General features: G+C 53.7%; 1 protein-coding gene across 1 annotated transcript in view; it reads left to right on the top strand.

Moving 5' to 3' along the window:
• Positions 1-27,645, top strand: part of PLEKHG4B (pleckstrin homology and RhoGEF domain containing G4B) — a 74,598-nt gene that overhangs the window by 17,562 nt on the left and 29,391 nt on the right. The window contains 6 exon segments of the mRNA XM_044234606.1: positions 2,308-2,505; positions 15,554-16,702; positions 16,704-16,728; positions 20,751-20,945; positions 21,486-21,609; positions 25,376-25,469. Of these exon segments, the coding sequence (XP_044090541.1) occupies positions 2,308-2,505; positions 15,554-16,702; positions 16,704-16,728; positions 20,751-20,945; positions 21,486-21,609; positions 25,376-25,469 (1,785 nt within the window).

The raw sequence follows: 27,645 nt of genomic DNA, 5'->3' as shown, positions 1-27,645 counted from the left end.
CTTGATTTTGTCCTCATCCTGCTCACGCTCCCAGAATCAGACACACCCGCCTCCCCCTCTTGTGATTTGTGTCTCTTCAAAAGACCGAACCGCTCACGCTGTGGGAGTGGCAGCGGTCGGCCCGAACCACGCATCTGCCGCAGCGCCGAGCCTGGGGTGGCCCTTCCAGCCGCGCCCGGCCCTGGGCACCGTCCGCGAGTCCGCTGGACCCTCTTCCCCAGAGCGAGCGCCGCAGCACGTGCGGAGGGCTTGGGGAGCTGGCGCGGCCGCCCCGAGCGACGGTTCTGCTCCGCGGCGCCCGGTCGCGAAGTGCCCGGAGAAGCAGGGGACGGGCCGGAGGGGCTGTGCAGACGGTGCCTAAGGGAACATCACTGGAAGAGGCCAGAGAACACGTCCCTCCGGCTTGCCCAAGGCTTCCTCACTTCCCTGACCTGGGAGGCGGCCCCTGGGCGCGCAGACAGCGCCGCTTGGACGACCGGCGCCCGGCCCGGGATCTGGGGACGGAGCCCAGGGAGTAGGAGCTGGTGCGGGGACGCCTGGCCAAGCCCGGAGCCTGTTAGGAATCCAAGGGCGAAGAAGGGGCCGGGGAAGCCCCCAGTGATCTCGCCGGGCAGTTTTCAGAAGGCGAATGGGGGAGGTGAGGCCAGGAGACCTGCCGGGAGGCCGCTGGCCCAGCTGACACGAGAATCAGGGCCCTCGCGTGGGGCTGGAGGAGGAGCCCGTCCGGACTGGGGCGTCTGCGCCGCAGGAGGGCATCTCTCCCTGGGGGGGCCCACGGTTTGCTTTTCACTTCCTCGGAAACGGGTCATTAAAGACATGCCCTGGGGCACCTGGGTGGCTCAGTGGGTTAAGCCGCTGCCTTCGGCTCAGGTCATGATCTCAGGGTCGTGGGATCGAGTCCTGCATCGGGCTCTCTGCTCAGCAGGGAGCCTCCTTCCTCCTCTCTCTGCCTGCCTCTCTGCCTACTTGTGACCTCTCTCTGTCAAATAAATAAATAAAATCTTTAAAAAAAGACATGCCTTTCGGTCTGCCGGTCCCCTGTGTCAGGACTGTTTGCTCCAGACCCTCCCCCGGCTCAAGGCCACGGCTCTTCTCCAGGGCTGGACGTCTGCTGGTGGCTCGGTGGCGTTTGAGTGTTAGACATCAGAGCACCGTGGCAGTCTCTAGACAAAATCGGTATTTAGGTCATTCCTGCTGAGTGAGCGGCTGTCTGGTGGGGAGACCCAGGCGTATGGAGGGAGGGAAGACAGACGTGCGGAAGCCCTCGTGGGCGCGGGAGCTCCCGAGCGGGGTCTGACCAACGCCTCCTGGCACTGACAGCGCTGAGCACCCTCCCGGCCGCCGTGCGGCCCGGCCTCGCCCACAGGACAGGACCGATGGCCGGAGGCCTCACCCACTCCGGCCCAGGGGATTCGCTGTCTTATTTTCAGGCTTTTTAGAAAATCATCTGTACCCTGAGCTAATCAGAGGAGTCTCAGATGTAACCGTTGTCCCTTTAAAAATCGATTTCACAATTTTAACCTCTTTGACTTTCAACTGTTATTGTAGCCTTGCGGGGTTTTTTTTTCCCTAAACAAATGAACCCTGTGGTATTTCCTCAGGAAATGTTACATCTAAAAATAGCATTAAACATCTTTTATACTAAAAGCATTCTGTCTTTACATAAGATTTTGTTGCATGAAAACATGAAAAGCAAATCAGGTACCAAGGATACTGTTTTCAGAATGACCAAATGGGTACAATTCTGTGGTTTTGATAAAGGATGCCCTAATGGTTTTTGTCTAAATTTTTAAAAAATTATCAATACAGTCAAAATGTCTTTGCTGTGGATGACGTTTTCTTATTAAGTTACATGTGGACCAGCTCTGTCCTTGACATGGGGGCCTCCCCCATTCCCTGCAGACCCAGGAGTGCCCCCGAGAAATCCCACATGCTCCACGGATAACCCTAAAGTGCAGCATTTCAGGTGCACATTTCAGAATCTGATGGGGTGGAACTTGATTGTGCCTCCCGTGACAGCAGCAGCGCCCCCACTGACAGTGTTATGTAGGGTCCCCTGGCGGGCCGGGGCAGAGCCACAGTACGCTGCTGCTGTGTGACGACCGAAGGACCAGGAGCTTGCTCCAAGGGGAACCCCCGCTATGCTGTGGGTTTGCTGGTACCTTCCTGTCCCACAGAGACTGCTAAAATATCCAGATAGAAGACAGAGCCCGAAAAGTGAGGCTCCCATGGCCAGCCTGGGGGGGGGGGTCCTCCGCACCCGTCTTCATCGCCGTCTTAAAGTCCTGGTCCTCTCTTGCATTTCAGGGTCTGGAATCCCTTGACACCTATATCCAGAACACACTGTCTGCCCTCTACCCACCTTTTGAGGCCACGGCAGCCACGGTTCTCTGGCAGCTGTTCAGCGTGGCGGAGAGCCTCCACGGTGGGGATGGGCTGCGCTGCCTCACTGACTTCCTCATCCCAGCCAAGAGGGCTCTACAGCGCCTGCAGCAGGAAGCCTGTGTGAGTACCAGCCCTGCAGGGGCCAGAACCTGCGTGGGACCCTCCTCTCAGGGGACAGAGCCTGTGTGATGGTTTTCCCTGCAGAAGGAGACCTGTGAGACCGTGCCCCGCAGGTGACCCCTTCCTGCCCTTGACTGTAGGGAAGAGACAGGCACCGTGTTGCTTGGTACCAGAAAATATTGAAGCTGAGCACAGGGAAGGACACCAGTGACCGAGGCAGAGGAGAACAGGAAATTAAACCGGTAATCAAAGCAGAGATCGTTCAAGTGAGGATTTGTTGTTTTCTTTCTGAAAGGAGGTTGTGAAGTTAACCTCAGCCACTTTTCTTGGAGTTTAATCCCACAAATGGAGAGATCTGCCCAGTGCACTCCAGTTTTGGGGTCCGTAAGGGACTGGCTCAACTCTTTCCTCTAGCGTCTGGCTCCTTTTTTCTTAGTCCCAAATGATGAGTGAAGTAAGGCTCCGTGTTCCACAAACGGGACTTCGGGCCCCCGGCAGTACAGCCCGTTCTGTCCGCAGGTGTCCGTTCTGGTTCCTCCGGAGAACCTTCACTGCAGTCTTTACACGCAGCCTAACTTCTTAGGTGCTTAGTTTGTTTCTGGTTTTTTTTTTCTCCCGAGTGGTGTCCCATTGTACAGACTGTACCACAATTTGTTTACCAATTCATGGATTGATAGACATTTAGGTGGCTTCTAGTTTTAGAATATTATGTATAAAATTACCATAACCCTTTGTGTACAGGAATCTGTGTGAGCTTGTCTTCTGGGGTAATTGCAAAAAAGTGTGATTGCTGGGCCACTTCGAATCTCTTTTCCAACTGGCCGCACCATCGTGCACTCCCATCAGGGGCTGTGGAGAGCTCCGGGTGCGTGGTACCCTCACCCAAACCTGCTGTTTCAGCCTCTTCCGTTCTACCCGCTCCGTCGCATGTGCCGGGGTGTCACGTGTAACGTCGTGGTATGGTCTGCAACTCGGTAATAGCTGCAGATGTGAAGTATCTCTTCCTGGACTTTTCGTATGCCCTCCTTGTGACGTGTCAATTCTGATCTTGTATCCATCTTAAACACTGGATTGTCATTTATTCTTTTTCTTCATTAAAATAACTTGATTTATTTTTTTAATCAGATAATTAATCCAATCAGATGATTCCAAATACATAAGGTTACAAAAGCAGATTTTTGTCTGTAAGGGCCAGGACTGGGGTAAGGCAAATAAGGTACATGGCATGAAATTTAAGGAGGGTGCTCACTGACAGAGTTCTGCAATATCTTCTCATTGAGTTCTCAGAGTTCCTGCCATACAAGTTCTTTATATATATAGTTTGCAAATATTTTCTCCCAATCTGTGGCTTACCTTTTAATTTCCTTAGTATTGTTTTCGGAAGAGTCAAAGTGTTTAATTTTGATGAAGTTCTCTATTTTTTTTTTTTCTTTCTGTGTCCTGTCTAATAACTTTATTTTTAGGCCTGAGATCCATTTTGAGTTACTTTTTGTATATGGTGTGAGGTAAGCATCAAATTTATTTTTGCCTATGTCTATCCAGCCGCTTCAACACCATTTGTTGAAAGGACCCTTCTTCTCTCCGTTGGCACCCAGGCAACCTTGTTGAACATGAGCTGTCAGTATCAGTGTGTATCTGTTCCTAGACTCTGTTCTGCTCCACTGACCTTTCCTCTCCTTCCTCCACTACCATGGTTTTGATTACTGACCCTTTACAGTGAGTCCTGAAATCAGCCGCTGTAAGGCCTCCAAGGCCAAAAATTGTTCTTCCTTTTCAAAATTGTTTAGTTATTCTAGTTTCTTTGCATATCTATATAAAATTGAGAATCAGTTGATTTATGCAACACTTCTTAGGAGTTTTGACTAAGATTGCTTTAAAGCCATAGATTTGTTTGGAGGAAAAACGTCTTGGGATATCTTTTTTGTTGGTTGTTTTCGAGGCAGTCTTAAAACTACTGCCAGCCATGTGGTAGGTATGGTGCAGTGAGCGGCTGGGAAGCCAGATCTTGAGCTGTGCGCTGGGGTGTGTGGGTCAGCGGCTGCCGCAGCTGGGCTCCCCACATGAGCAGGGGTCCGGTACCCGCAGCACCTTCAGACAAGCATTGCTTCATGGCACCTGTGAGACTTGCTGGTGTTGGAGTAAATGAACTGAGAAGATGATTCATGGAACTTAAGCCTGACCATTTCCAAAGTCCTGCACCACATACTGTGTGCTCTAAAAAGAGTCATCAACTGCAGCGGACATAAGGGTCACTCTGTGTCAAAGGAAGCGCCAGAAGCCTCGTGTCTGGTCACAGGATGACCCTGTGTGGTGAGTACGGAGGCCGCCCGTGGGTCAGCTGCGGGTGCTGCTCGAAAGTCCTGCAGGAAGGAACGATCTGTGTCAGGAACATAGGTAACTCGAACCCACACTGAGCCCTGCGTCCTAGTTATAAAGCCGCCGAACGTGAGTTGTAGGAAGCCATCTTGGGAAAAATGCCAAGACCATCGCAGGCTACTTCGTGGACCTGAAGTTCAAGGGTGAAGATCTACAAAACGTGGAGGATTTAGCTCAGCAAACGGAGACACGGTTTGGCTTGTGTTTTGATCATGTGCTTGTGAATGACACTTGCAAGACGCCCGTGCCCCGCTGTCCACACCTGAGAAGACCCAGGAGCTCTCTCAGTGGGTCCAGCAACGTGGGCTTCCCCCGATACCAAGTCTTCGGGAGGCCTCCTGCTCCGTGCCGCAGCTCTGACAATATTCACCAATTACAGAGTTCTGGAAAACAGCTGCAATCTGAAACAGCCCTGTGTGCCCCGTTGTGATATGGGAAACTTTAAAAAGTAGCACAGCTTATTAATTATCTCATTTGAAATGTATACAGAGTTACCCCCTATGCTTTCAGGGAGAAAAGGATTCCTTTACCTCCTGTACCGCAGTGGTAAGAGTGCAGACGGTGTTAGGCACCAAGTATGAGGACTCTCCATAGGGTTAGTAGGTCTTTGTACAGCTCAGATAAAAGAGCTTCCCTAAATTAAATAAGTAGTATTCAATTTCAAAAAAGGTGTAAGATCTTTATTAATCAATACCTTTTATTACTCCATTGATACTGAAGTAGGGCTTTGAAAAAAACTATCACTGGACTACTTTGATTTATTAAATTCTTTGGAATTTTTTAAAGGTTTTATTTATGTTATTTAACAGAGAGACAGAGAGAGAGCAAGCAAGCAGAGGGAGCCGCAGAGGGAGAAGCAGACTCCTGGCTGAGCAGGGAGCTCGATGCGGGACTCAATCCCAGGACCCTGAGATCATGACCTGACCTGGAGGCAGTTGCTTGACCCACTGAAACACCCAGGCGTCGTCTTAGAAAGTCTTTGAGCTAGAGTGACCATGGTCGAGAAATGACCAAGGATGTCCTAGATTTGTTTCTTTGTATGAAGTAGTCTACGCAGAGGATATTATGTACCTTTTGCATATTTAAAGGGTATTGATTGGGATGCCTGGGTGGCTCAGTTGGTTAAAGGGTATTGATTGATAAGAAACAGAGATCACCCACAGCACAGGGAACAAAAATGCCTGTCCCCTTTCAAAGCTGTGTTTGAAACCTATCTTGACCTAATGTTTTGCCTTCTTTCTTCTGTTAAGTTTCTTTTTCTTTTCATTTTAATCATAAGTCATCCCCCTTCCCACTTACAAGATTGCTTATTTCTGAAAAGCCCGTATGAATAATACTACTATTTAGTATCAGTGCGTACTTCCAAGTACAAATAGCACAAAATGAAACTTAGTGTTATCTTTACTGTTTGTATAGTTATAGTGCTTTTTTCTCTTTAATAAAGAAATTAAAATTTGATCCTGTGTATGACATAGGAGAAAATGAACTTATCTCAACAACTATGAATGTAAACATATTTTAGTTAATATAAATCAAGGCAGTTTTTATCTGTTCACCTGCTATTGTCAGATTATGTAGCTTAGAGAGCATGACTAATCATATTAATTTATAGGTAAGTTGTCACGTTAACCTAATATTCCAACAACTACCATTCTTCCTTCCCTTTATAGATATGGAGTCACTTGTTACTTTATAGTAACTCTATAGTTACTATATAGCTACTTTATAGATATACAGTCACTTTAGAGTCACTCATTAGCTTATTTGTAACTTTCTTTCATCACAGTTTGGCTCAAAAAATGTCTGGGGAAGTTAAAAGTAGTCAGAAAGTTATAAAAATAGAATGTTTGCAAGACGCAGGGAAGCAGGGGCAGGGGACCACAATAAGGAAAATAAAGTTAAATGTTAGAGTATACATCCTTCCAAGTACACATGGAATGGTTTCCAAAATTTGATAAAATTCCGGTCAGATTTTACAGTTAGGGGATGTACATGTACCTCAAGAGTGTGTAAAACTAGAGAATATTAGAGAACTTGCACTTTTATTCTGTGCGTTTACTGAAATTGACCAGAACCGGCCATTAGTCGTAGATGGCGATAAATCCAGAGGACGGCTGTGTGAAGACCAGTGCGATAAAACTGCAGATCAGTAATAACAACACCACCCTGACATTTGGAAAGCTGTACGTGTACTCCTGAGTGGAGGAGGGGTCAGAGGATAACAAAGGAAATTGGCTGGTCCGCGGGTGAGCCCCGTTTCTAGGTAGGTGTAGAAGTGTGTGAGAATTTTCCTCCTGCTATAACCAACCAGAAAAATCCTACAGAAAAGGAAAGTTATCCTTTCCTTTAAAGCCATCTGACGGCTGTTGATACACAAAGACCTAACTAAATCGTGGAGAGACAACGACTTCCTAAGCTCTGCATGAGAACGCCCAGGGCCAGTTACCGAGACCACGGGGAGAGCAGAGGAAGAGCAGCCGTAACGGGGAAGGACCATCCGTGCTCAGACGGGAGGAAACCGCACGGAAGACATCTGAGGGCTAGCCTCACATTTAGGTCTGCAGCCCATCTGGAGTTTATGTTCGTGTGTGGTGAATGGCCGTGGTCCATTTTCCGTTTTGTCCCGTTGATCTATGTATCTGCTTCTGTGCCAGTACCGCACTGTGTTGATTATGACAGCTTTGTAATAGAGCTTGAAGCTGGAACTGTATTACCTGTGCGCTGTTTTCTTTTTCAAGGTTGCTCTGGCTATTTGGGGTCTTTGTGGTTCCACACACACTTTAGGACTGTTCCAGCCCCATGAAAGATGCTGCTGGTGTTTTGGTAGGGTCGGTGTTGAATGTGTAGGTCCCTTTGGGTAGTGTGGACATTTTGCAACACTTGCTCCTCCACACCATGAGCGTGGGCTGTCTCCATCTCTTTGTGTCGTCGTCCATTTCCCTTGTCAGTGTCTGTAGCTCTCGCGCTATAGGTCTTTCACCTCTTGGTTAGGTTCATCCCTAGATATTGTTTTTGGTGCAGTTGTAAATAGAATTGTTTTCTTAACTTTCTGCTGCTTCATCATTAGTGCATATAAATGCAACAGATTTCTGTACATTGATTTCATATCCCTCACCCTCACTGAATTCATTTATCGGTTCTAGTCGTCTTTTGGTGGAGTCCTTCAGGTTTTCTGCATGTCGTGTCATGTCGTCTGCAGATAGTGGAAGCTTTACTTCTACCTCATGGATTTGGATGTCTTTTATTACTTTTCGTTGTCTGACTGCTGTGGCCAGGACTTCCAGTGCTACGTTGAATTACAGTGGTGACACTGGATTTTCCCTGTCTTGTTCCTGACTTTAGGGGGAAAGCTCTCAATCTGTCACCAGTAATGTTAGCTCTGTTCCCTCTACACCTACTCCGTGGAGGGTTTTATCATGAACGGATGTTGTACTTACTCCGATGCTTCCTCTGCATCTACTAAAATGATTGTATGGTCTTATCCTTTGTCTTACTGATGCAGTGTGGCATGTTGGTTGATTTGCAAATATTGAACCACCCTTGCAACCAGGAATAGATCCCACTAGATCATGGTGAACGGTATTTTTTAATGTCTTGTTGGATTTGGTTTGCTAGTGTTTTCTTGAGGATTTTTACATCCAATATCCAAGATATTGGCCTGTAGTTCTCTTTCTGTTGTTGTGCCTTTATCTGGTTTGGGAATCAGCATAATGCTGGCCTCACAAAATGAAATTGGGAATTTTCCTTCCTCTTCTCTACTTGGGACTAATTTGAGAACAATAGGTATTAACTCTTCTTTAACTGTTTGGTAGAGTTTCCCTGTGAAGCTCTCTGGCCCTAACCCTAAATGTGAGACCTGAAACTGTGAAAATCCTAGAAAAGGGCACAGGCAGTAATCTCTGTAACACAGGTTATAGGAACATTTTCTAGGAATGTCTCCTAAGTCAAGGGAAATAAAAGCAAAAATAAACTATTGGGACTTCATCAAAATAAGAAGCTATCTGCACAGGGAAGCCAACAACCAACAAAATGTAAAGGGGACCTGCTGACGGGCGAGGGCGTTTAGGAATCATATCCATTAGGAGCTTGATAGCCAAAATAGTGGTATATATAGAAGCTATACAATGCTGCACCCCCCAAAAAAACAAATAATCTGATTAAAATAGGCAGAATTCATAAACAGACATTTCTCCAAAGACATGCAGACAGGCAACAGACAGATATAGATATAGAAAAGATATTCAGCATCACTCGGCATCAGAGAAATACAAATAAAACCACAGTGAGACACCACCTCACACCAGTCAGAACGGTGAAAATCAGCAACACAAGAACACATATTGGCGAGGATGCGGAGAAAGGGGACCCTCTTACACTGTTGGTGGAAATGCAAGCTGGTGCAGCCACTCTGGAAAACAGCGTGGAGGTTCCTCAGAAAGCTGAAAATAGAGCTACCGTATGAGCCAGTAATCGATGGTTCAGTATTTATCCAAAGAACGTGAAATCATTAATTCAGAGACACACATGCAACCTTACGTTTATCACATTATTTATAATAGCCCAACTATGGAAGCAGCCCAAGGGTCCACTGATAGAAGAATGGATAAAGAAGATGTAGAGCACACACACACACACACACGCACGCGCGCACATGCCAGGATATCACTCAGCCATAAAACAAAATGAAATCTTGCCATTTCCAACATCAGTGGAGCTAGACAGTATCACGCTGAGCAAAATCAGTCCGAGAAAGACAAATACCATGTGATCTCACTCACGTGTGGAAGTTAAGAAACAAAACAAATGAGCAAAGAAGATAAAAAGAGAGACCAAGTAAGAAACAGATTCCTAACTCTGGAGAATATGCTGACGGCTTCCAGAAAGGAGACTGTGGGAGCGTGAGTGAGGCAGCAGTGGGATCAGGGGTCAGCGCTTGTGACGGGCAGCAGCCCTGTGGGTACTAAGCCGTAACCCTGAAGCTGGATTTACGCTATATGTTAACTAACTGGAATGAAAATAAAATTTTTAAGAATATGACAACAGAAACACAAAGTATGGAAGGAAGTAAACTGAACTATACTACTACATGCTCTTACATTGTTTTTTTGATGTTTTTTTTTCATTTTAAAGATTTTATTTATTTATTTGACAGACAGAGATCACAAGTAGGCAGAGAGGCAGGCAGAGAGAGAGGGAGAAGCAGGCTCCCCGTCCAGCAGAGAGCCCTACGCAGGGCCTGATTCCAGGACCCTGAGATCATGACCCGAGCTGAAGGCAGAGGCTTAACCCACTGAGCCACCCAGGTGCCCCTTTAAATTGTTTTTAAGTAACAAAGTGTAACTTGAATAGTATCGTGATGAGTTAGAGACGCATGTGGTAATCTTGACAGCGACTACTGAAAACAATAAAAAATCAGCAGAGGAGAGAAATGGATCCAAACATAGAAGAGAATAAAAGGAGAATGAAGGAACGGACGGGCAAATAGAGATTACATGCAAAAGTGACAGATTTAATCCAACCATATTTGTAATTATGGTAAATGTAGTTAAATGAACTAAAATTCCAACTGAAAGGCCGATATTGCCAGACTCAAAGAAAAAGGCCAGACCACCTAAATGCTGGTTATAAGGAATGCCCTTTAGCTATGACGACATGCAAAGGCTGACGGGAAAAGATACTCCATTACACAAGGGAAGTTAGGTGGTGGTCTTACAGTCAGACAAGTCGGCTCAGAGTCTGCTGGAGATACTCTCTCTCCCTCTCCCACTGCCCCTCCCCTTGCTCATGCACAGGTACTCTCTAAATCAGTCAATCGATCGATCAATCAATAAAATCTTTCTTTAAAAAAAGTAGGATGCCTGGTCATTTAAGCCTCTGGTTCTTTGTTTCACCTCAAGTCATGATCTCAAGGTTGTGAGGTCAGGCACCCCCCTTAGCACAGTCTGCTTGTCCCCTTTACCTCCCTTAGCTCACGTGCATGCGCGTGCTCTCTCGCTCTGTCTCATAAATACATAAACTCCTTCAAAACTAAACTAAAAATAATTTATCATAGCTTCCAAAGGAGTAAGATACCTAGGAATAAATTTAAACAAAGACATGAAAGACTTGTATCCAGACAACTGCAGAATGTTGCTGAAGGAAAATACAGGAAGGGCTGAGACATGCAAAGACCCTGTGTTCATGGGCTGGAGGGTTCGACCCTGTTAGTGTGACAGTAGCACCCAAAGTGATCTGCAGATTCAACGCCTTCTCTCTCAAAGTCACAGCAATGTCTTTTTCAGAAATAGAAAACTCTATCCTAAAATTCCTGCGGAATCTCAAGAGAGTCCAAGTAGCCAGTGGGACAGAGTAGGGCGCCCAGAAATAGACCGTTACGTATAGGGTCACATGATGTCTGTGTGGGCACATGATCTACTTGCTACGACTGAATGTTTGTGTCCCCCATGAAACGTGCCTGGTGAAACCTCACTTCCGCAGTGATGGCGTTACCAAGTGGGACCTCTGGGGAGCGACTCAGTCAACCGCGTTCATGCTTGTCCAGAGAGCACCCTTGCTCCTTCTGCCGCGTGCGAGGTCACGGCCAAATCTGGTCATCTTTGAACCAGGAAGCTGGCCCTGACCAGACAACACACCTGCCAACACCTTGATCCTGGACTCCCAGGCTCCAGGAGAGTGAGAAAGAAATTTCTGTTTTTAAAGTTACCCCATCTATGGTATTTTTGTTACAGCAGCTTGAACGGCCCGAGACACCCAGTTAGTGTTCGCGGGCTCGTGTCAAGATGCTGAGAACAAGAAATCCTCCTGCTACTCGCTTCCTGTGGCAGGAGGATTTGCACCTTGACCCGGCCTGTATGCCCAGCGAAGCCAGGTGGGACAAGGGAGAGAAACAGAGCGCCAGGGACAGCTTTGGGGCCCCTACCTGGACCCGGTCTGAAGCTTCTCTCCTCCAGGCTTCCCAGCAAGTGGAGACAAACTCATCTTACAACCTAGAGAGCCTTGATCCCTCCTCCTCCACAGTCACTCATCCCGCGGCCCGCCCTCCCCGTCCCGGTCCCCTTGGCCCTGGCTGAAGTCCTGCCACCTCTCACAGGCCAGGAGAGCCACGGCTCTGCTCCCCAGCTCCCGCCCCCGACCGAGCCTGTGCAGAATCCCTGTCCTCCGCGACCCCGCAGTAGTCGGCGCTCACCACTCATCAGCCTGCACTGGGACTGTCGGGGTGGCCGTGCTCAGCAGTCCTGGACAGGGGTACAGACCAGAGGCTCTGGGGCAGGACGACGCAGGGTCTCGAGCTCTAGAGACCCAGAGCAGCCATCGCTCCGATGCCGGATTTTGTTCGCCTGTGGGGGAGGTAGGAACTAACCCACCCGCAGCAGACGCCTATCGGCAGGCAGCTCGTGGTCACTCCGACCCGTGTCTCTTGCTGCCTCCCACGGCAGAGACCTCCACCTTCCCAGCATGCCCTGTAACCGGGGGCGATCACTGGCTCCCTTATTGCCAGCCACAGATAAGGAGATGTCTGCAGGGCTGAGATGCTTATGCAAGCGTGTCCCCTCGAAAGGAAGCACACATGAAGCCACTTCGCCGGGCTCGGGTACAGGGACCAGCACCGGGATGAAACGGGTACACACGGCTCTGAGACGAGAGTGCCTGGTTCTTGAAGGGGTCGCTGAGCCTCTGTAGAGCCTCTGCTCCGGCCGTGGGACCTGTCTCCTTCCCGTTTCGCTGGCGGGTTCATCCTCTCCATCGCCGTCACCAGGCATCTTGTGAGCTGAGGCCCAGAGGATCTCGTGGGGTCGGATTCGAAGCCACGATGCGAGATGGTTGAAGACGGTCACGTTGTCCCCATCAGCGGCTCAAGGCCATGGCCCGGCATCTGCATCCCACGGCGGGGACTGACGGTGCCAGCAACAGACACTGGGCACCCTGCCGCCTACTGGAACCCCTGCAGCCGGGGCTGCAGCCCCACGCCGGAGTGGTCGCAGCTGGCAGCAGGCAAGGAGCAGAGCCGAGCGGCCCGGCGGCACCACCCCCGCCACAAGGCTTCTCGCAGCCCTGCCCTGTGGGATCCGGACAGAAGAGAGGCCGGGATGGGGGGTGCCAGAGCTACACAGCCCTGCCACACTCCACGCTGAGTCCACGCAGAACCTCCAAGAAGGGGGCCCCTGCCAGTGACCGTTGGCCTTGGACCCTCTGCTTCCAGAACTTTTTGTCATGAAGCTCGTTCCTGGCCCCTGCACACCTTCAGGCCACAGCCCAGGTTGAACTTCTCTCCATGGTGGCCCTTGGGATTCTCATCGCTGCTAGACCCGGGGATGGACGATTCCGGGACCTTCGTGTCCAGGATGGGGTGGGCTCTGGTCACACAGCAAAGACACTGGCTACACTTGTGCGCCCCAGGGGGCCTCCCAGGTCCGCACGTGGCCACACCCTTCACCTTCTGTGGCCTCAGACCCTGCAGAAGTATCTGACCCCCAGGTGGGGCTCCAGTCCCAGTGATGGGCTTGGTGTTTTAATTAGAGCAAAATGGGGGGGGGGCAGTATGTATCCAACAATGGTCTGTGTGAAGAGTTTCTCACAGCACAGGAAATGCTGCTACCATGCACTGTCGTACGTGTGTGATGGGCTTGTGACCGTTAGAAATACACGGGGAAAATAATGAACGAAACACACATAAATGTCACCAACACTGACCTCTGGGGGTTGATGTTGGGATTGTTTCTTTCTGAACCCTCCAGGTTTTGCAATACACGGGTATTATTTTGCAGTTTGAAAATTGGAATTTTTTCTTGAAAGAATAAGTTTTTTTTAATTTTTTGATAAAGGTTATACATATTTGGAAGTGTTTACATGATATGTATCATGTGTTTTCTCAGTTTTTAATTTAGTGTTAGGAAACTCACCACTAGAGCATACCATTTTGGATTCAAAAATATATTTCACTGAACAATCTGGATGGCATAGAAGACGTACTTGTATGGCCCCAGGTGCCTGGCAAGTACAAGCTGCATTCTTGCCGGACCCTGCCCCCGCCCCCGCCGTGGGCACCCAGAAGGCTGGACGGCGGTCCCTTCCTACGGCCTAGGGCGCGGGGCAGGAATCCCGGTGACGAGGCCTTGGCTCTTGAGGACATACAGTTATTCATGGCACGGTTTCCAACTCCAGATGGTTGAAAACACTGTTTTCTAGACCTCGACTCTGAGGCAAACTCATATAAAATAAATGCAAGAGGCAACCTTTGGTAAGATTTTAAATACATAAGTTGTAAGGAAAGAAAAGATATCACAGAATTCAAGAAATTCAACTGTGTAAAACGTAAGCTTCTATAGAAAGGAAAAGGCACATGGCTACAAAACAAGTAAATGCATAACACAGGCAAACTTTTGCTAATGGTGAGGACAAAAATATTGTTTTGTTAAATTTTTTTAAAAACTTCACAACACGAAGAGGACAAAAACAAGCCCACAGTCCATAAAAGGAACAAAAATACATACAGAAGCTTTACGGAAAAGGAACATATCAAAATGCAAATTAAAACAGCAGTATCCGCAGTCTATACACTAATTTAGAACGAGACTCCTCGGTGGAAGCCTCAGGCCAAGGGGCTGGTGACGCTGTCACACTGACTCGTCGCTGCCGGCAGCGGGTCTCTGGGTGGCAGAGTGGTCATTCTGCCGAGAAGCAGGAGAGACATTAGTGGTCTTTTATCCTTAACCCTAATCCCAGAAATGTTTCCTAAAACAATAATTTAAAGGAAGGAGATGGTATCAGGGAAACATTGCCTGCATTTCGTGTTTAGGGTAGAAAGAGCTAGAAGCACGGTAGATCCCCAACCACAGAGGACAGGCGAGCCCCAGCAGGCCCGCGGCGGTGAGGGCAGGCCGCGGGGCCATGGGCGGGTTGTTGCCGCGGGTTAGAGGAGTGGGTCGTGCATACGTAAGGGAAAGGGACGCCACAGAGCGTGAGATGGATCAGAATGAGGCTACTTCCCTTCATCTCCTCTATTACAGTAATAATGTTTGTGCAGTGGGAGTGGGGAGTGGGGAGAAGCAAGGTGTGTGGTGACTGAGCTGGTGCGGGAGAAGGCGGTCCCGGGTTGGGACCTGCAGGTGCGGCTCCCGACACGTCAGGGGTCCCGCGCCTTGTTCCCCAGACTGCTGGACGTTCTCACGCCCTGTCAGACGCTGCCCGTGTCTGCCTTAGTCCTGCAGCCTGAACCTCTTCCACAGCAGGTTCTTTTCCAAGATGTGCTTCACAGCTGCCCCACACAATCCACAGCCGAGCTGCAAAGTTCCCGGGCCCCGTCGCACTGGGCGGGAGCCTACAGCCAATATCGTTGGAGTCCACACGGGTCCCACCATCCTCTCATGGTGCCCCCCGCCCCTGCGATTCCAGAAGTAGCCCTCCTCCCGGGGGCCTGCCTGCGGGTGCCTGGGAAAGCCAGAAGGGCCGTGGAGCTCAGCCTGAGGCTGGTGAGGAAAGAATGCGAGGCCCAGCCCTTCCCCGGTGGGGACAGCTCCCAGGAGAGGCTCGCACCAGAGCCCCCAGCTGCCTGTGCTGGGACCGCCTGGACGGTCCCCCATGGCTTTCTCTCTCCTGTCCCGCAGCCCACGTCCCCCCAGCCTCCCACAGGGAGCTCCACAACAGAGGTCTAACCTTCCCTCTCTCGTCCCAGGCCAGGTACACGGGCCTCATCTTCGCGCACGAAGGCTGGCCGCTGTGCGTCCGTGAGAAGGTGGTGGTGCAGCTCGCGTCCCTCCACGGGGTCCGGCTCAGGCCTGGGGACTTCTACCTGCAGGTCACATCAGGGCGGAAGCGGTCAGCCAGACTGGTTTTAAAATGCCTCTCCCAGCTTGGACGGGGCTCAGAGGAAGTCACTGTCCCGGAGGCCATGTACGGCTGCGTCTTCACGGGAGAGTTCCTGGAATGGCTGAACGGGGAGCGGACCAGTGTCCCCTTACGAAACTGCCTGCTGACCTCAGGCTCCGCCGTCTTCCGCACCCCATGGAGCAGTGTCACAGACCCCATCTTTGTACCTACATTCAGAACTGTCCCGCCCCACTGCAGCTGTCCTGGGCCTGGGTGGCCGCCCCCACAAAGCACCTCCATGGCTCTGGCCCCGGCGTCAGCGGTGGCCAACACCCGTCCCCGGGAGGCCACCCCTCCCAGTAGCACCGCAGCCCTGCCCCACTGCCAAAGGCACCCTGGCAGTGACCAGCCCAGCCTCCAACATTCTCCAGGCAGAGCCGGGTGTGAAGGCCCTCGGAGCCCGTGCGGGAGCTCCAGCGGAGGCCTCGCAGGGGTTGGGCCCTCAGAGCTGGGCCCACGGGAAGGACCAAGCAGGAGCCTGGACGCCACAGACAAAAGGGACAGCCCCCAGTCCCTCACTGTCTGTGAGGACATGGGCAGCCCAAGCTCCAGAAGGCAGTTGCCCAGGGACCCAGCCAGCGTGGAGAGCAAACGTTGGTTCAGAACGTCCTACATGGAGGCGCTGCGGAACCCCATGCCCCTGGGTTCCAGTTCTGAAGAGTCCCTTGGAGACGAGGCCTGCAGCTCCCAGACCATGGGGGCCAGGACAGCAGCCAGCCCAGCCCCAAAGGAAACACCCAGCCCCTGGGGAGACTCCATGGGGATCCCAAGTCAGGAAAAACGTCCCGGAGCCACAAGGAGCACCCTTCCCCGGAGGTCTCGGTCCTGGGACAGGGCCCTCAGGAGCCGGCGAGGCGACACCCGGCAGGCCGCTCCCCACTCGGCCGGCAGCCGGCTGGGAGATCTCCCAGGGGGACAGGCTGAGGAGACCAGAAGCGCACGCTCCGGCCGCTCACCCCCGCTCCGGGGCCCAGAGTCCAGGTAATGTCCAGCCCCCGGCCCTTCCCACTCCTCCCCACCCCTGCCCCCGCACCCCTCCCCCACTGTGTCCCCTCCTGCCGTCTTCCTTGCCACACTGTACCTCTCCTCCGGTCAGTCGACCCGGAAGAAGCCTGTGTCCCCATCCACACCGACTGCTGGAAAGGGCGTTCACGCGTGCTCCGTGTCTGTAGCTGCCACAGCAAATACCGCAGACCAGGGGACTTCAGACACCTTTCCCGTTGGTTCTGGGGCCAGCAGTATGAAATCAAGGCCCTGGCAGGGCCGTTCTCCCTTCCGAGGCGGGAAGGGTCCTTCCAGTCGCAGGGCTCCCCCGACCCAAACGTCTTCGGCCCACATCTCTCTGCATCGAGCCTTCCCCTCCTTTCTCTCACGAGGACACCCAGCTTTGGGTTCAGCGTCTGCCGTCCACTTCATCATGCACACCTGCAAAGACCCTTTTCCAAGCAAGGTGATGCTCACAGGTTCTGGGCAGACCCGGCCTTTTGGGGTCACCGCTCCCCCTGCCACATTGCGTGGCCGCCCCTTTTCTGAGTACGTTGGATGCTTGTGGTCACCAACACCAGCTCCGAGTTGCACAGACCCTGGCGGCCCGCACAGCCTGCCAGACTGTCCCCTTCCTGCTGGAAGTGTCTGCCGTGTCGCTCTGGAGGGAGAACACAGCTGTTTCCAGGAGTGTGGCATCGAGAATGGAAAGGGAGGAACGACCACATATTTCCTAGGTCAGATATTTCCCATTTGGACCACAGCAATGTTCTGCGAAAACGGAAGCAGGGACTGTGGGGGCGGTAAAGAACAGGCCTCAGAGGGTGGGTGAGCCTTGCACCTGGCACGGGGAGGGGCGGGGCAGCTGGGCGACATCCGGGTCAGCGGGGCACTCGCTCACAGCCCGGGTTGGGCCTGCTGCTCCCGAGGGTGCCAGCCCCCGCCTGAAATTCGACGGGATCCGTACAGCGCAGAGCAGTACGGAAACTCACCACAGAAGTTCTGCGGTGAAGCTGTCGGCTTGGGCTTGGCACTTTCTGAGAACACTCACCCCTGCAGCTGAAGCTGAAGCGGTGACTCCCTGAACATTGTTCCAAGGCCGGAGCTTTCCTGTTTGTACTGGGGAGAAAACAGCAGACAACACCGGGGAAACTCACGTCCGCAGCTTGTGTCCGTGCGGAGACAGCCTGTGTCTTCACCGTGAGCCTCACTCGGAAACGCAGTCGAGTACGAGTCCCTGTAGGGAGCAGTGCCCGCAGTGCAGGCGCTGTCCCTGGACATGCAGGCTCCGTGTCCCCGGACGGGGCAGCAGCATGGGACACGCGGTCGGACGGTGCCCAAGGTGCCTGGCGTCAGGAGGCGGTGGGCTTCTCTCGTACAAACCAGCGTCACCGTGGGGAAGCCAGGTTCGGCCTGCCGGCTCCCTGTGTGTCACGGGGGTCTTGTCGTCTGAGACGTGGCTTTCTCAAGTAGTCATTTCTCTGGGGGCCTGATGGGCTGCGCCTCAGCTTCAGAAGCCACGCATGAGTGAGCCCTGCGGGCTGGTGGGAGCGAAGCCTCATCGCCCTCTCCTGGCGTGGGGAGTTCCCCTCCTGGGAGATCCATTCGCCCCCCCCCCCCGCCCCGGCCCCTCCTGGCCCCTCCTGCGGGTTTCCCAGAGCCATGGAAGAAGGCGTCCGGTGGATACGAGGACAGTGCTTCCCCCCCTGAGAAGCTGGGCGGCAGCCCCAGAGGCCTCGGCAGATGGGTCACCCAGTGGGTAGCCAGGGGCTTGTGGATACAGACCTTCCCCTTCATCCCGGCCGCCCGGACACACGCTTGTCCCTGGAGTGCAGACTGTGGCATGGCCCAAGAACTCCCGTCTTCGTCAGCTTGGGGAAATGCCTGAGCTGGAGCGTCCTGCCGAAGCCACGGCTGAGCAGGCAACCGTTAGCTCCTCCGTCCTCCGCGGCACAGACGTCGGTCCCTGGTCCTGCTGCTGCTGCTGCTCCGTCTGGTTCTCCCCTGTTCCAGATGCTTCTTTCCTGCTCCGACTCGCTTCCCTCTAGTCCGATTTGCTCCAGCTCCTGAGGCTTTGCCTTGTCTCTTCTTTGACATAAAATCAATGTAATTTCAAAACACTATATGTGACACTTCAGTTTATTTCAAGGATATCATATTCATTCATCCCCTGGCAACTGGACAGCTGTTTCTCCATGAGCCACAGGAGGCACTGCTGTTCCTCCCGGCCACATCAATGCTGTAGCCCGAGGGACCTCAGAGCGCTCCTGTCCTGTCCCAGGGTATGCGAGCTGAATCCAGGAAGAGCCCCATGAGTCACCTCCCCAGCTAGGAAGCCATCTGATAAGAAAAGTCCGCATGAATGTGTTGTTTGCTCCCACGTCCATGTGAAGAAGCTTGAGGTCGGTGCAGAATTAAAACTGTACAACACTTGGGCACCCCAAAATTTGACCAGTGGTGCTGATGTATTCTAGAAACTACGTGAACATACATGAAAATATTCATTCTCAAGGATACTGTGCGGCATAACCAATCAGCTGGTGAAGGGAGCATGGGGTGAGACCCACGAAAGGAATGGCACTCACCCCGGAGACGTCAAGGGTGAACCTCCAAGGCAGTTGTGCTGAGAGAAAGACATCAGACGCGAGAGACCCCCGTCCGGTCTGCTTCCGTTTGTGTAAATGGTCCAGGACAGAAAGAGCACAGGTGGTCACCAGGGGTGGGCGGGGCCCTTCTAGATGGATAGAAATGTTCGAAAACTGACCTGCGGTAATAGTGCACCACTGGGTAAAGTTGCTAAAATCCTCTTAATTATATACTTGAAATGAGTGACTTGAATTATACGTAAAATATATATAATAAGGTTGTTTTACTTTATTTTTTTAGATTATTTTTGGGCGGCGCCTGGGTGGCTCAGTTGGTTAAGCAACTGCCTTTGGCTCAGGTCATGATCCTGGAGCCCCGGGATCGAGTCCCACATCGGGCTCCCTGCTCATCGGGGAGTCTGCTTCTCCCTCTGACCGCTCCACGCTCACGCTCTCTCTCCCTCTCATTCTCTCTCTCTCAAATAAACGAAATCTTTTTAAAAATTATTTCTTTTTAAAGCAGGCTCCACGCCGAGTGTGGAGCCCAAGGTGGGACTCGAACTCATGACCCTGAGATCAAGACCTGAGTTGAGATTAAGAGTCAGATTCGTAACTGGCTGAGCCACCCAGACACCCCAAAGTTGTTTTTAAAATAGATATATAGATATAGATGGATTATCTCTATAGACAGAATGCTGGGGGCTTTTCTGGTGTTTCCAGCTACAATGAGAAAGCTCCTGACAGAGTTGAAAGACCTGAGGCCTATAAGTTCAGGAGGAGGCTAAGGACAGGAAAGCAAAGCCGGATGGGTTCAGGGGACCCACAGGGTCTTAGGTGCCCGCCAGTTCTGGCCAAGACCACCTCTCCCCTCACTGGGGTGACACAGGCCCTGGGCGTTGCAAGGCTGGGGTTGAATCTGCTCGTTCTCTGTGCCGTGAGGATCATCCCCTGTGTGGTGCAGCGTAGAAGCACGGCTGAGCGGCAGACCACAAGCCTGGGCCTCTGCTGTCTCCTCCAAGCTCCTCTTCAGGGTGGCGCAGGAGATCCCGGTGCCCCCACCCCGGGTGAGGGCAACCCAACCCCAACTGCTGCCTGCCCTCAGGGTGCTCTCACCCGCTATGGATATATTTTGTCACACTCTTTGGGAAATCTGTGTGAGAAAATAAATTAGGATGACATCATTCAGTATAAAAATTTTCTCCCTGAAGAGTGTTTACGTAGGGAGCAGTCTTGGTGCCGCTGGAATGTTCCATTTTGATGTGTTTTTTCTTGCCCGACTGCTCAGGAATGCGCCCGTCCTAAGGTGTTTTCCACCAGAGATGGGACTAGTTCTCACGGGACCCAGTATCTTCACACACGATTTCCTCCTGGTGTTTGTGGCAAGCTGAGTAGCTGAGTAGCTTCAAACCAGAGAAACCCTTTGTCTTCGACTAGGTCTTGCTGGTGCCGACGCAGACAGCGGCCCCTTCCGTCGGCCCAGTCCTGGCTGGATTCCAGATGTGCCTGAGCCGCTGCGCCCCGAGGGAGGAGGACAGCCACCCAGCACGGGAGACGTGCCCAGCCAGATGCCCAGGCAGGTGCTGGAGGTCAGCCGGGAGCTCCTGCATTCGGGGCTCCTCGCCCTCCCCGGTGAGCACGGCGGGAGTGACAAGGGGCCAGAGGCACCTCCTAGACAGCAGACGTGTGTTTCTCTAGTTCGGGAAGCTGGACGTGCAGGATCAAGGGGACAGCACAGTCGGGTTCTAGCAAGGGCCCCTCCTCCTGGTTCACAGTTGACACCTTTATACTGTGTCCTCACATGGTGGAAGGAGTGAGGGGGCCTTCTGGGGTCTTTTCGTAAGAGGAATGGGTCCCGTTCGCGGGGCTCCTCCCTCGTAATGTAAGCACCTCCCAATGGCCCAGCTCCTCGTATGACCACACTGCGGGGTAGGGTTCAACGTAAGGATTTGGGGGAAACACAAATATTCAGGCCATAGCAATGCACAGTCGCCCTTTGAGGAGAACGTAGCTGCCGCCTGCCCAGGTGAGGCCAGGCCCTCTCTCCTGGCAGATCTCACATCTAAGACCAGACCTCAGCAGTCTGCTGACCCTCATTCAGTACTTCTCAAGCTTGGAGCCATGCACATCCCCATGGGGGCTGCCCCTTCATGACGCCCTCTGTTTCTGCAGGGACCCGAGACCACCAAGGGAGGGCCGTGGTGCAGGTCTGCACGAGGGGCCCGCTCTGGTCCAGCAGACACGCCTCCAGCGCCGAGCTGACCCGCCTGCTGCTGTACTTCCACGGCATCCCCAGGTGGGACTGGGCCAGATTCCCACCTTTCAGACCTTTGGGGGTAACCGTGTGCGAGCTCATGTCCTCACGCGAGGGTCTCTGTCTGCAGCCTTGGGGGCCCCCCGTGGCACGGTCAGCAGGCTCCCACCTGCCTCTCAGGCTCCTGCTGTCTTTTCCCTGCATGCCTTCCTCTCCCCCTGCTCACCTTGACCTCTCCCCACTGAATCGAGGTCACACACACTCTAGCCTTGAGGTTCGTGTTGCTCTGCATTGGTTAGCACTTGCTGTAAGCATTACATTTGTACATCTTTTATGCTCCGCCTCTCTCTGGATAAAGACCTAACGGATACAAACAGAATATTTAGAATAACTGGGTCAAGAAGTCACACAAGTGATAGTCCTGGTCCCCAGAAGCAGCAAAGACTGATGCTAAGTGACTCTTACATTTAGCTAGGCGATGCCGCGGGCCAGGAAGAACGCATGCCAGCCCCTTAAGAGGGGCTGTCCTCCCTGACGTGAGATTCTAGGAAGGCACACCACCTGGCTCGTGCCTGACAACTGTGGAACAAGTGTGCCCCAGAGGAGGGCCTCAGACACCCTCGTGGGCCGAGGACAGAGAAGGGAGAGCAGGAGTCGGCGGCTGCAGCGAGCTCTTTCGTGCTACTTACCCATCCGACGCAGGCGTGCTTGGGACGGCCCTCGCGGCCACCAGACCAAGAGTCCCCGAGGTGTCCCCGAGGTGCTGGATGGAGACAGCCCTTAGCGGAGGGAGCATTGCCAGCCGCTGAGCTCGGCTCCAGAGCCCGGCTGTACCCTTCCTGGCGGGTAGCTGGTGCTCCCCCGTGCCCGTGTCCTCCGCAGAACCAGATGTAGCCGCTGTCCCAAAGCTGTGTCAGAGGGATCGGAGATCGTCTGCGTAAAGCCCGAAGACGGACGTCCGGAGCGCTGTCCTCACGGTGCGGCCCATGGTGCCCTCAGCGACACGAAGGGCTCACGTGGGAACACGTTTGTGATGCCTCATCGCACGCGACCTTGTGCTCCCTACGGCACATGAACTTCCTGCTGGGATTTCCTCCGAAATAGCGTAGGCAGATTCCATGTGGGAACAACTAGGGAGGGAAAGAAAGTGTGCTCCCCGACACCCCTGTCCCAGAGCACGGTTCCCTGTTATCTGAGGGCCCTCGTTTCACTGCCTTGGGTGAGCCTGGGGCTTCAAACTTGCCTTTCAGCACAGACTTCAAAATATAAAGAAATACCCTGAAAAAAAATACAGATTCATCCTTGTCTCAGCTTTTAAGCCTCAAGTAAACGCCAGAGCTCTACGATAAGGCATTTTCTGTTTATCAACGGCTTCCTTTCGCAGGAGGCTCTAGAATGACCTCAGGGCAGACGTGCAGAGCAGCCCTGATGGGCAGGACGGCAGCTGTCTGCAGTCTGGAGAGGTCACACCCTTCTGCCTGCTCGGCCTGGCCGGCCTGCCGGGCTGAGTGCTGTCCTCCGCACTCCACAGCCCAACACCAGCAGTGGTTAATCTGTGGGGTTGGAGACCAAGACTTGACCCTGGATCTGGAGCCCTCTGCCTTTCCCACAGGAAATTCAGCCCATCGCCCACCGCGCCCAGAGCAGGAGCCTGGCCCGCCCTCAGGCACTTGGGCACCTCACAGAGGAGCCTCCTGGTCAGCTGCTTACTTCCCCCCGAAACACGGGGGTTTTGTTAGCGCCCTGACTGACCGCGGCTCCTCTTGGGATGGGACACCTGCCTTCGGCTGCCAGAACAAAGTCCCCCAGGAGTCGTCATTAATTACGAGGGGGCGTGCCCAGCCACGTCTGGTCGCCGGTGATGCCCGCTGCGTCACAGGGAGCCGTGTGCTCCTGGGAGCCTGCCTGGTACACGGGCTGCCGTCAAACTCTCAGATACTCGAATCTTGAAGTCAGATGGGTCTTGGCTGACATCCCTCCGTCCATCCAGCACTTATAGGAGGGAACAGCAAAGAACAGGCTGTGGCTCCTGCCCTCCAGGGGACACACATGGGAACCCAAGTTGTTGGATCTCCCAGCATAAGACAAGCCCCCAGCGCTGGTAGGGGCTGCAGCCTCGGGGGTGCTCTGTGTCCTGGGGGACACGCGTGACTGCAGACAAGACAGGAAGGACATTCTGAGCAGGAGGAAGAGCGCACACAGAGCCGCAGCCGGTCACTTCCCGAGGCAGGAGGCAAGAGGGAGGAGGCCAAGCAGGTGGGGGGCCGCGGGCTGGAAGGCCACGCAGACCTCCGGTGGTGAAGCCAAGGTGACCCAGGGACACGGCGTGGCTCTCTTGCAGAAATGCGGGCCGGGGGAGTCTAGGGCAGATATGACCATGGCCAGGGGCCCCAGCGGAGCCCGGGGAGGCCAGCCAGCTCCATCCCCCACAGGCAACAGGCAGAGAGAAGCAAATTTGGTCTGGGGGGTCATGCTGGGGCATCTCCTCCTGTCTCATCCTATGCTAGCTGAACTCCGAGTCCTGGGTTCCCCTCCACCCGCCCGGCGGGGGGCGGGGGGTCCACTGTCTCTGAACTTGGGAAGCAGCCCTCACGGAGGGGGGGCTTGTTCACTCTGCAGCCGTCCCCTTCAGCAAAGCTACCAAGTGGCTGGTGGAGGAGAACGTGCGGGTCTGGAGAACCGGGGGTCACGTCCCAAGCTGAACTAGCCAGGGTGGCCGTGAGACCACGGGGGAGCAGTGGGAGGAGAGAGTGGGGGTTAGAAGAGGGAGGTCACGGAGGGGTGGGTGAGGAGGGACACGGGACCCTCAGAGGAAGTCGCAAATCGTGCCGAGGTCCTGACAGCACCAGCCGGGCCTGCACCGGGCCCACACCACCACGGGTCACAGAGCGGCCTCTGTGGCAGGGAGGCGTGGACGCACAGCTGGACAGCTGTGGGGGAAAATGGGGATGTTTCCCAGCCTTTTCTGCGTCTGGCTTTGACATCCGAACAGCGGCCTCCTCGCTGTCCTTACCACGCTAGCTTCCCCGAGACGAACCCCACCCCTTCTGGGGCAGCCCTGAACGGTCACTCTGACGCTGGGGGGCACAGCCACCCTTCTGGTCAGGATGGGGCTTTAGTCTGACCCGCAGCTCCGTTCGCTTTGTGCGAGCGGGCCAGAGCACGTGGGCCTGTCTGTCCGAGCCCGGCACCCACGCACACGGCCGAGGCGGCGCACCCGTCCCTCCGGGAAGGTGGGGCTGACACGCCACCTCGCCCCAGCCCGTCACCGTGCCGCGGTTAGAATGGAAGCGTAGGGTCGTGATCACAGTAGGGCCCGAGCTGGTACGTGGCGATGTCGCAAGAACCTGGCGGTTGGCTCCCCTTCAGAAGATGTTCTGCTCTCCCGCGCCAGCTCCGGACACGTGGGGAGCCGAAGGACGGGTCTGGGCCGCAGTCCTGAGACCCACCGGCCACGTGTGGTTCTGGTCCATCAGATTAGGGTCCCCGTAGTGCTCCGGCCCGAACAAGCAGCCCAGCCCAGGACAGCGCCAGGGCCTCCGCGCGCGATGGGGCCATGTGGGAGGGACAGCAGCAGCCCCCCTGCTGGAGCGGCCGTCAGACACGACTGCCCCCAGCATGACCCCAGCTGCCCTGTCCGCACCCGGTATGCAGCTCGGCGCCTCGGCAAGCAGCAGACTGATGTGTGTCTGGGGACTGGGGGAGCCAAGGGCATGTGGGCGAGGCTGCGTCTCACCCAGAGATGAAGACCCCCATCGTGGAAGGGATTTTACGCACAGCGGCTTACGCTGACCATCTCTTCCCCCAGGAAGGAGGTGCGGGAGCTGGGGCTGGTCGTCGTGGTGGACGCTCGCGAGGGTCCAGCTGCCCCTGCCCTCTTCCAGGCGCTGGCAGCGCTGCAGGTGAGTCCAGGTGACTCCTGTCCTCAGGGCACCGAGCGTGGGGCTCCCTCGTGACCCAGGAGCAGCTGAGGGCAGCCGTGCCGGGACTCACCCCCAGTGTGACTGGGGCTGAGCTGAGGGTCCCGAGCTTGGCCGTGGAAGGTAGCAGAGGAAGAGCTGGGCTCTCACCCATCCACCGTGGGCACCCCCGCCCCGGGCCGGGCACGTCCTCTCCTGGGTGGTCACTGCAGACCTTCCGGGTCAGCCAGGACCAGGCTGTGCCGGCAGGAGCTCTCCCCTCCGCAGTCCTTATCTGGTGCCCGAGGAAATCAGCATGCAGGGGTTCGCGCCGCGCCTCCTCAGACAGGGATGGAGCTGTGGGTGCCGTGGGGCAGGCACGGACCTGCCCTCCTCTGCGGTGAGGTCCAGGGAGGGTGTGGCAGGGGTGCGTCACCCTGTGAAGACCTGACCTGGATCTGGGGACGTGAGTAAAACCGAGAGGGACGTGGGAGGAAGGCCCCCCGGGGATGCTCCAGGACCCAGGGCCAGGTGGGCGCCCGAGAGGGTTCTCGCTCCCTCGGACGTGTGTACACAGGGGCCTTCACGGGCCAAGCGCTGTGCTGGAGTCCGAGGTCCCCCGACCCCTCAGTGAACGCCTGTTCCCTCTGTTGGGTCTCTGCTAAAGGTGTAGGCGTCCGTCAGGCTCCGTCCAGGCTCTATGTGTAGGGACGCCACGTGGAAGTGCTTTCGAGGAAGGACTCTGAGGTGGAGGTCGAGGCCCGTCCGGATGGAAGTGCAGTCAATGCACCCGAGGGCGGCATGTGGGGAAAGGAGAGAAGAGCCCCCGGCAGGCAGGCCGCGCACGGGGCCGGGGCTGGGGGGCAGGCGGAGGTGGGGGCGCGGCGGCGGGCCGGGCTGGCGGGAGCAGGCATCCCGGTCAGGGCACCTGGCAGGGGGGCAGCGCCTGTCGGACACAGAGGCGAAGGAGCGGACCCTCCGTGCGGAAGTCCGCGTTTCAGAGGCCGAACCAGGCTCTCAGCAGGAGGAAAGCCCGAGTTAGCGCCTCTAACATAGCACGACAGGTTTGACCTGCCGAAACTCGGTTTCCACGGAACACCTGGAAGGTGCATAACCCCTTAGTGCTCCTCCCTGCTCTCAACCAGCCACTGGGCTCGGACATCGGCAAGCGGGAAGTCATCCGGTTTGATGCTCATATTCTGCGTGGGCTTGGAACGCCTGTTGAGATTCTGGTTTCTCTTAACCACGTGCAGTTTCATAGAGCAGCAAAGACCGAAGTTACCAGAAGCCTTCTGGGAAAGTAGGGGATGACGGCTTTTCAAACGGATTCTGAAGGACGCTCTGCTCCAAGGAGGAAGGGCTGCTGGGTGATGACAGGGCTCCTCAGAGTCCTGGGACTGCGGGAGGAAGGTCTTCCATCTGGAGCCTGGTCGCTTAATTCATAATAACCGAAGTGTTGACCTAAACTGAGTGAAATAGAAAATGACTCAAATAAAAAAGCAGGAATGTTTTTTCTATGGTTTTCTATGGTTTTTACTCATCGAATGAATGTTTATGACTCATGAAATGGATGTTTGTGGAATGTCATTCATAAGAAGCCACATAACAAAAATGTAAATAGATAAGATTAATTTAATACAAATTAAGTACTGGTTATTTTGGAGACCTATCCAGTCAAATAGGGGATTGCTATTGGGGATTACCAAAAGCCTAAACTCTGCTTTTTCCTACAAGAAACTTCAAAATTAAAGCTTTAGAAAATATGAGTGAAGAAGCAAGCACTATGAAAATAAAATAATTTTATTGTTGAATGATCTGACCTCAATGTAATCTAGCAAACAGAAGTCAAGGAGGTTTGTTTAAAGTTTAAAAACATGTCCAAACAAAACAAAACAGGGTTGGAACCCCAATATGGAACACATGTCTCATACTGTGCACAAAAATCACGAGTGGGTCCCAGACCTGTGTGCTCTACTAAGAACCACCAGGAGGAAACAGGAGAAGGTCTTCAGGACCTTCATCGGGCTAAGATGCCTCAGCTGTGACAGCAGCACCGTGACCCATAAAGAAAACTATGATAAGGTAGACTTCATCAAAATTTTGAAAAATTTTCTTCAAAAGACACTGTCACTAAAATGAAAATACAAGCCAGGAGTTGGGAGACAATGTATGCAAAACC

The sequence above is a fragment of the Neovison vison genome, chromosome 1 (genome assembly GCF_020171115.1).
Source record: "Neovison vison isolate M4711 chromosome 1, ASM_NN_V1, whole genome shotgun sequence".
NCBI classification, from domain to species: domain Eukaryota; kingdom Metazoa; phylum Chordata; class Mammalia; order Carnivora; family Mustelidae; genus Neogale; species Neogale vison.
Note: the sequence above shows the minus strand (reverse complement) of the source record. Positions and strands in the feature narration are given on the sequence as shown.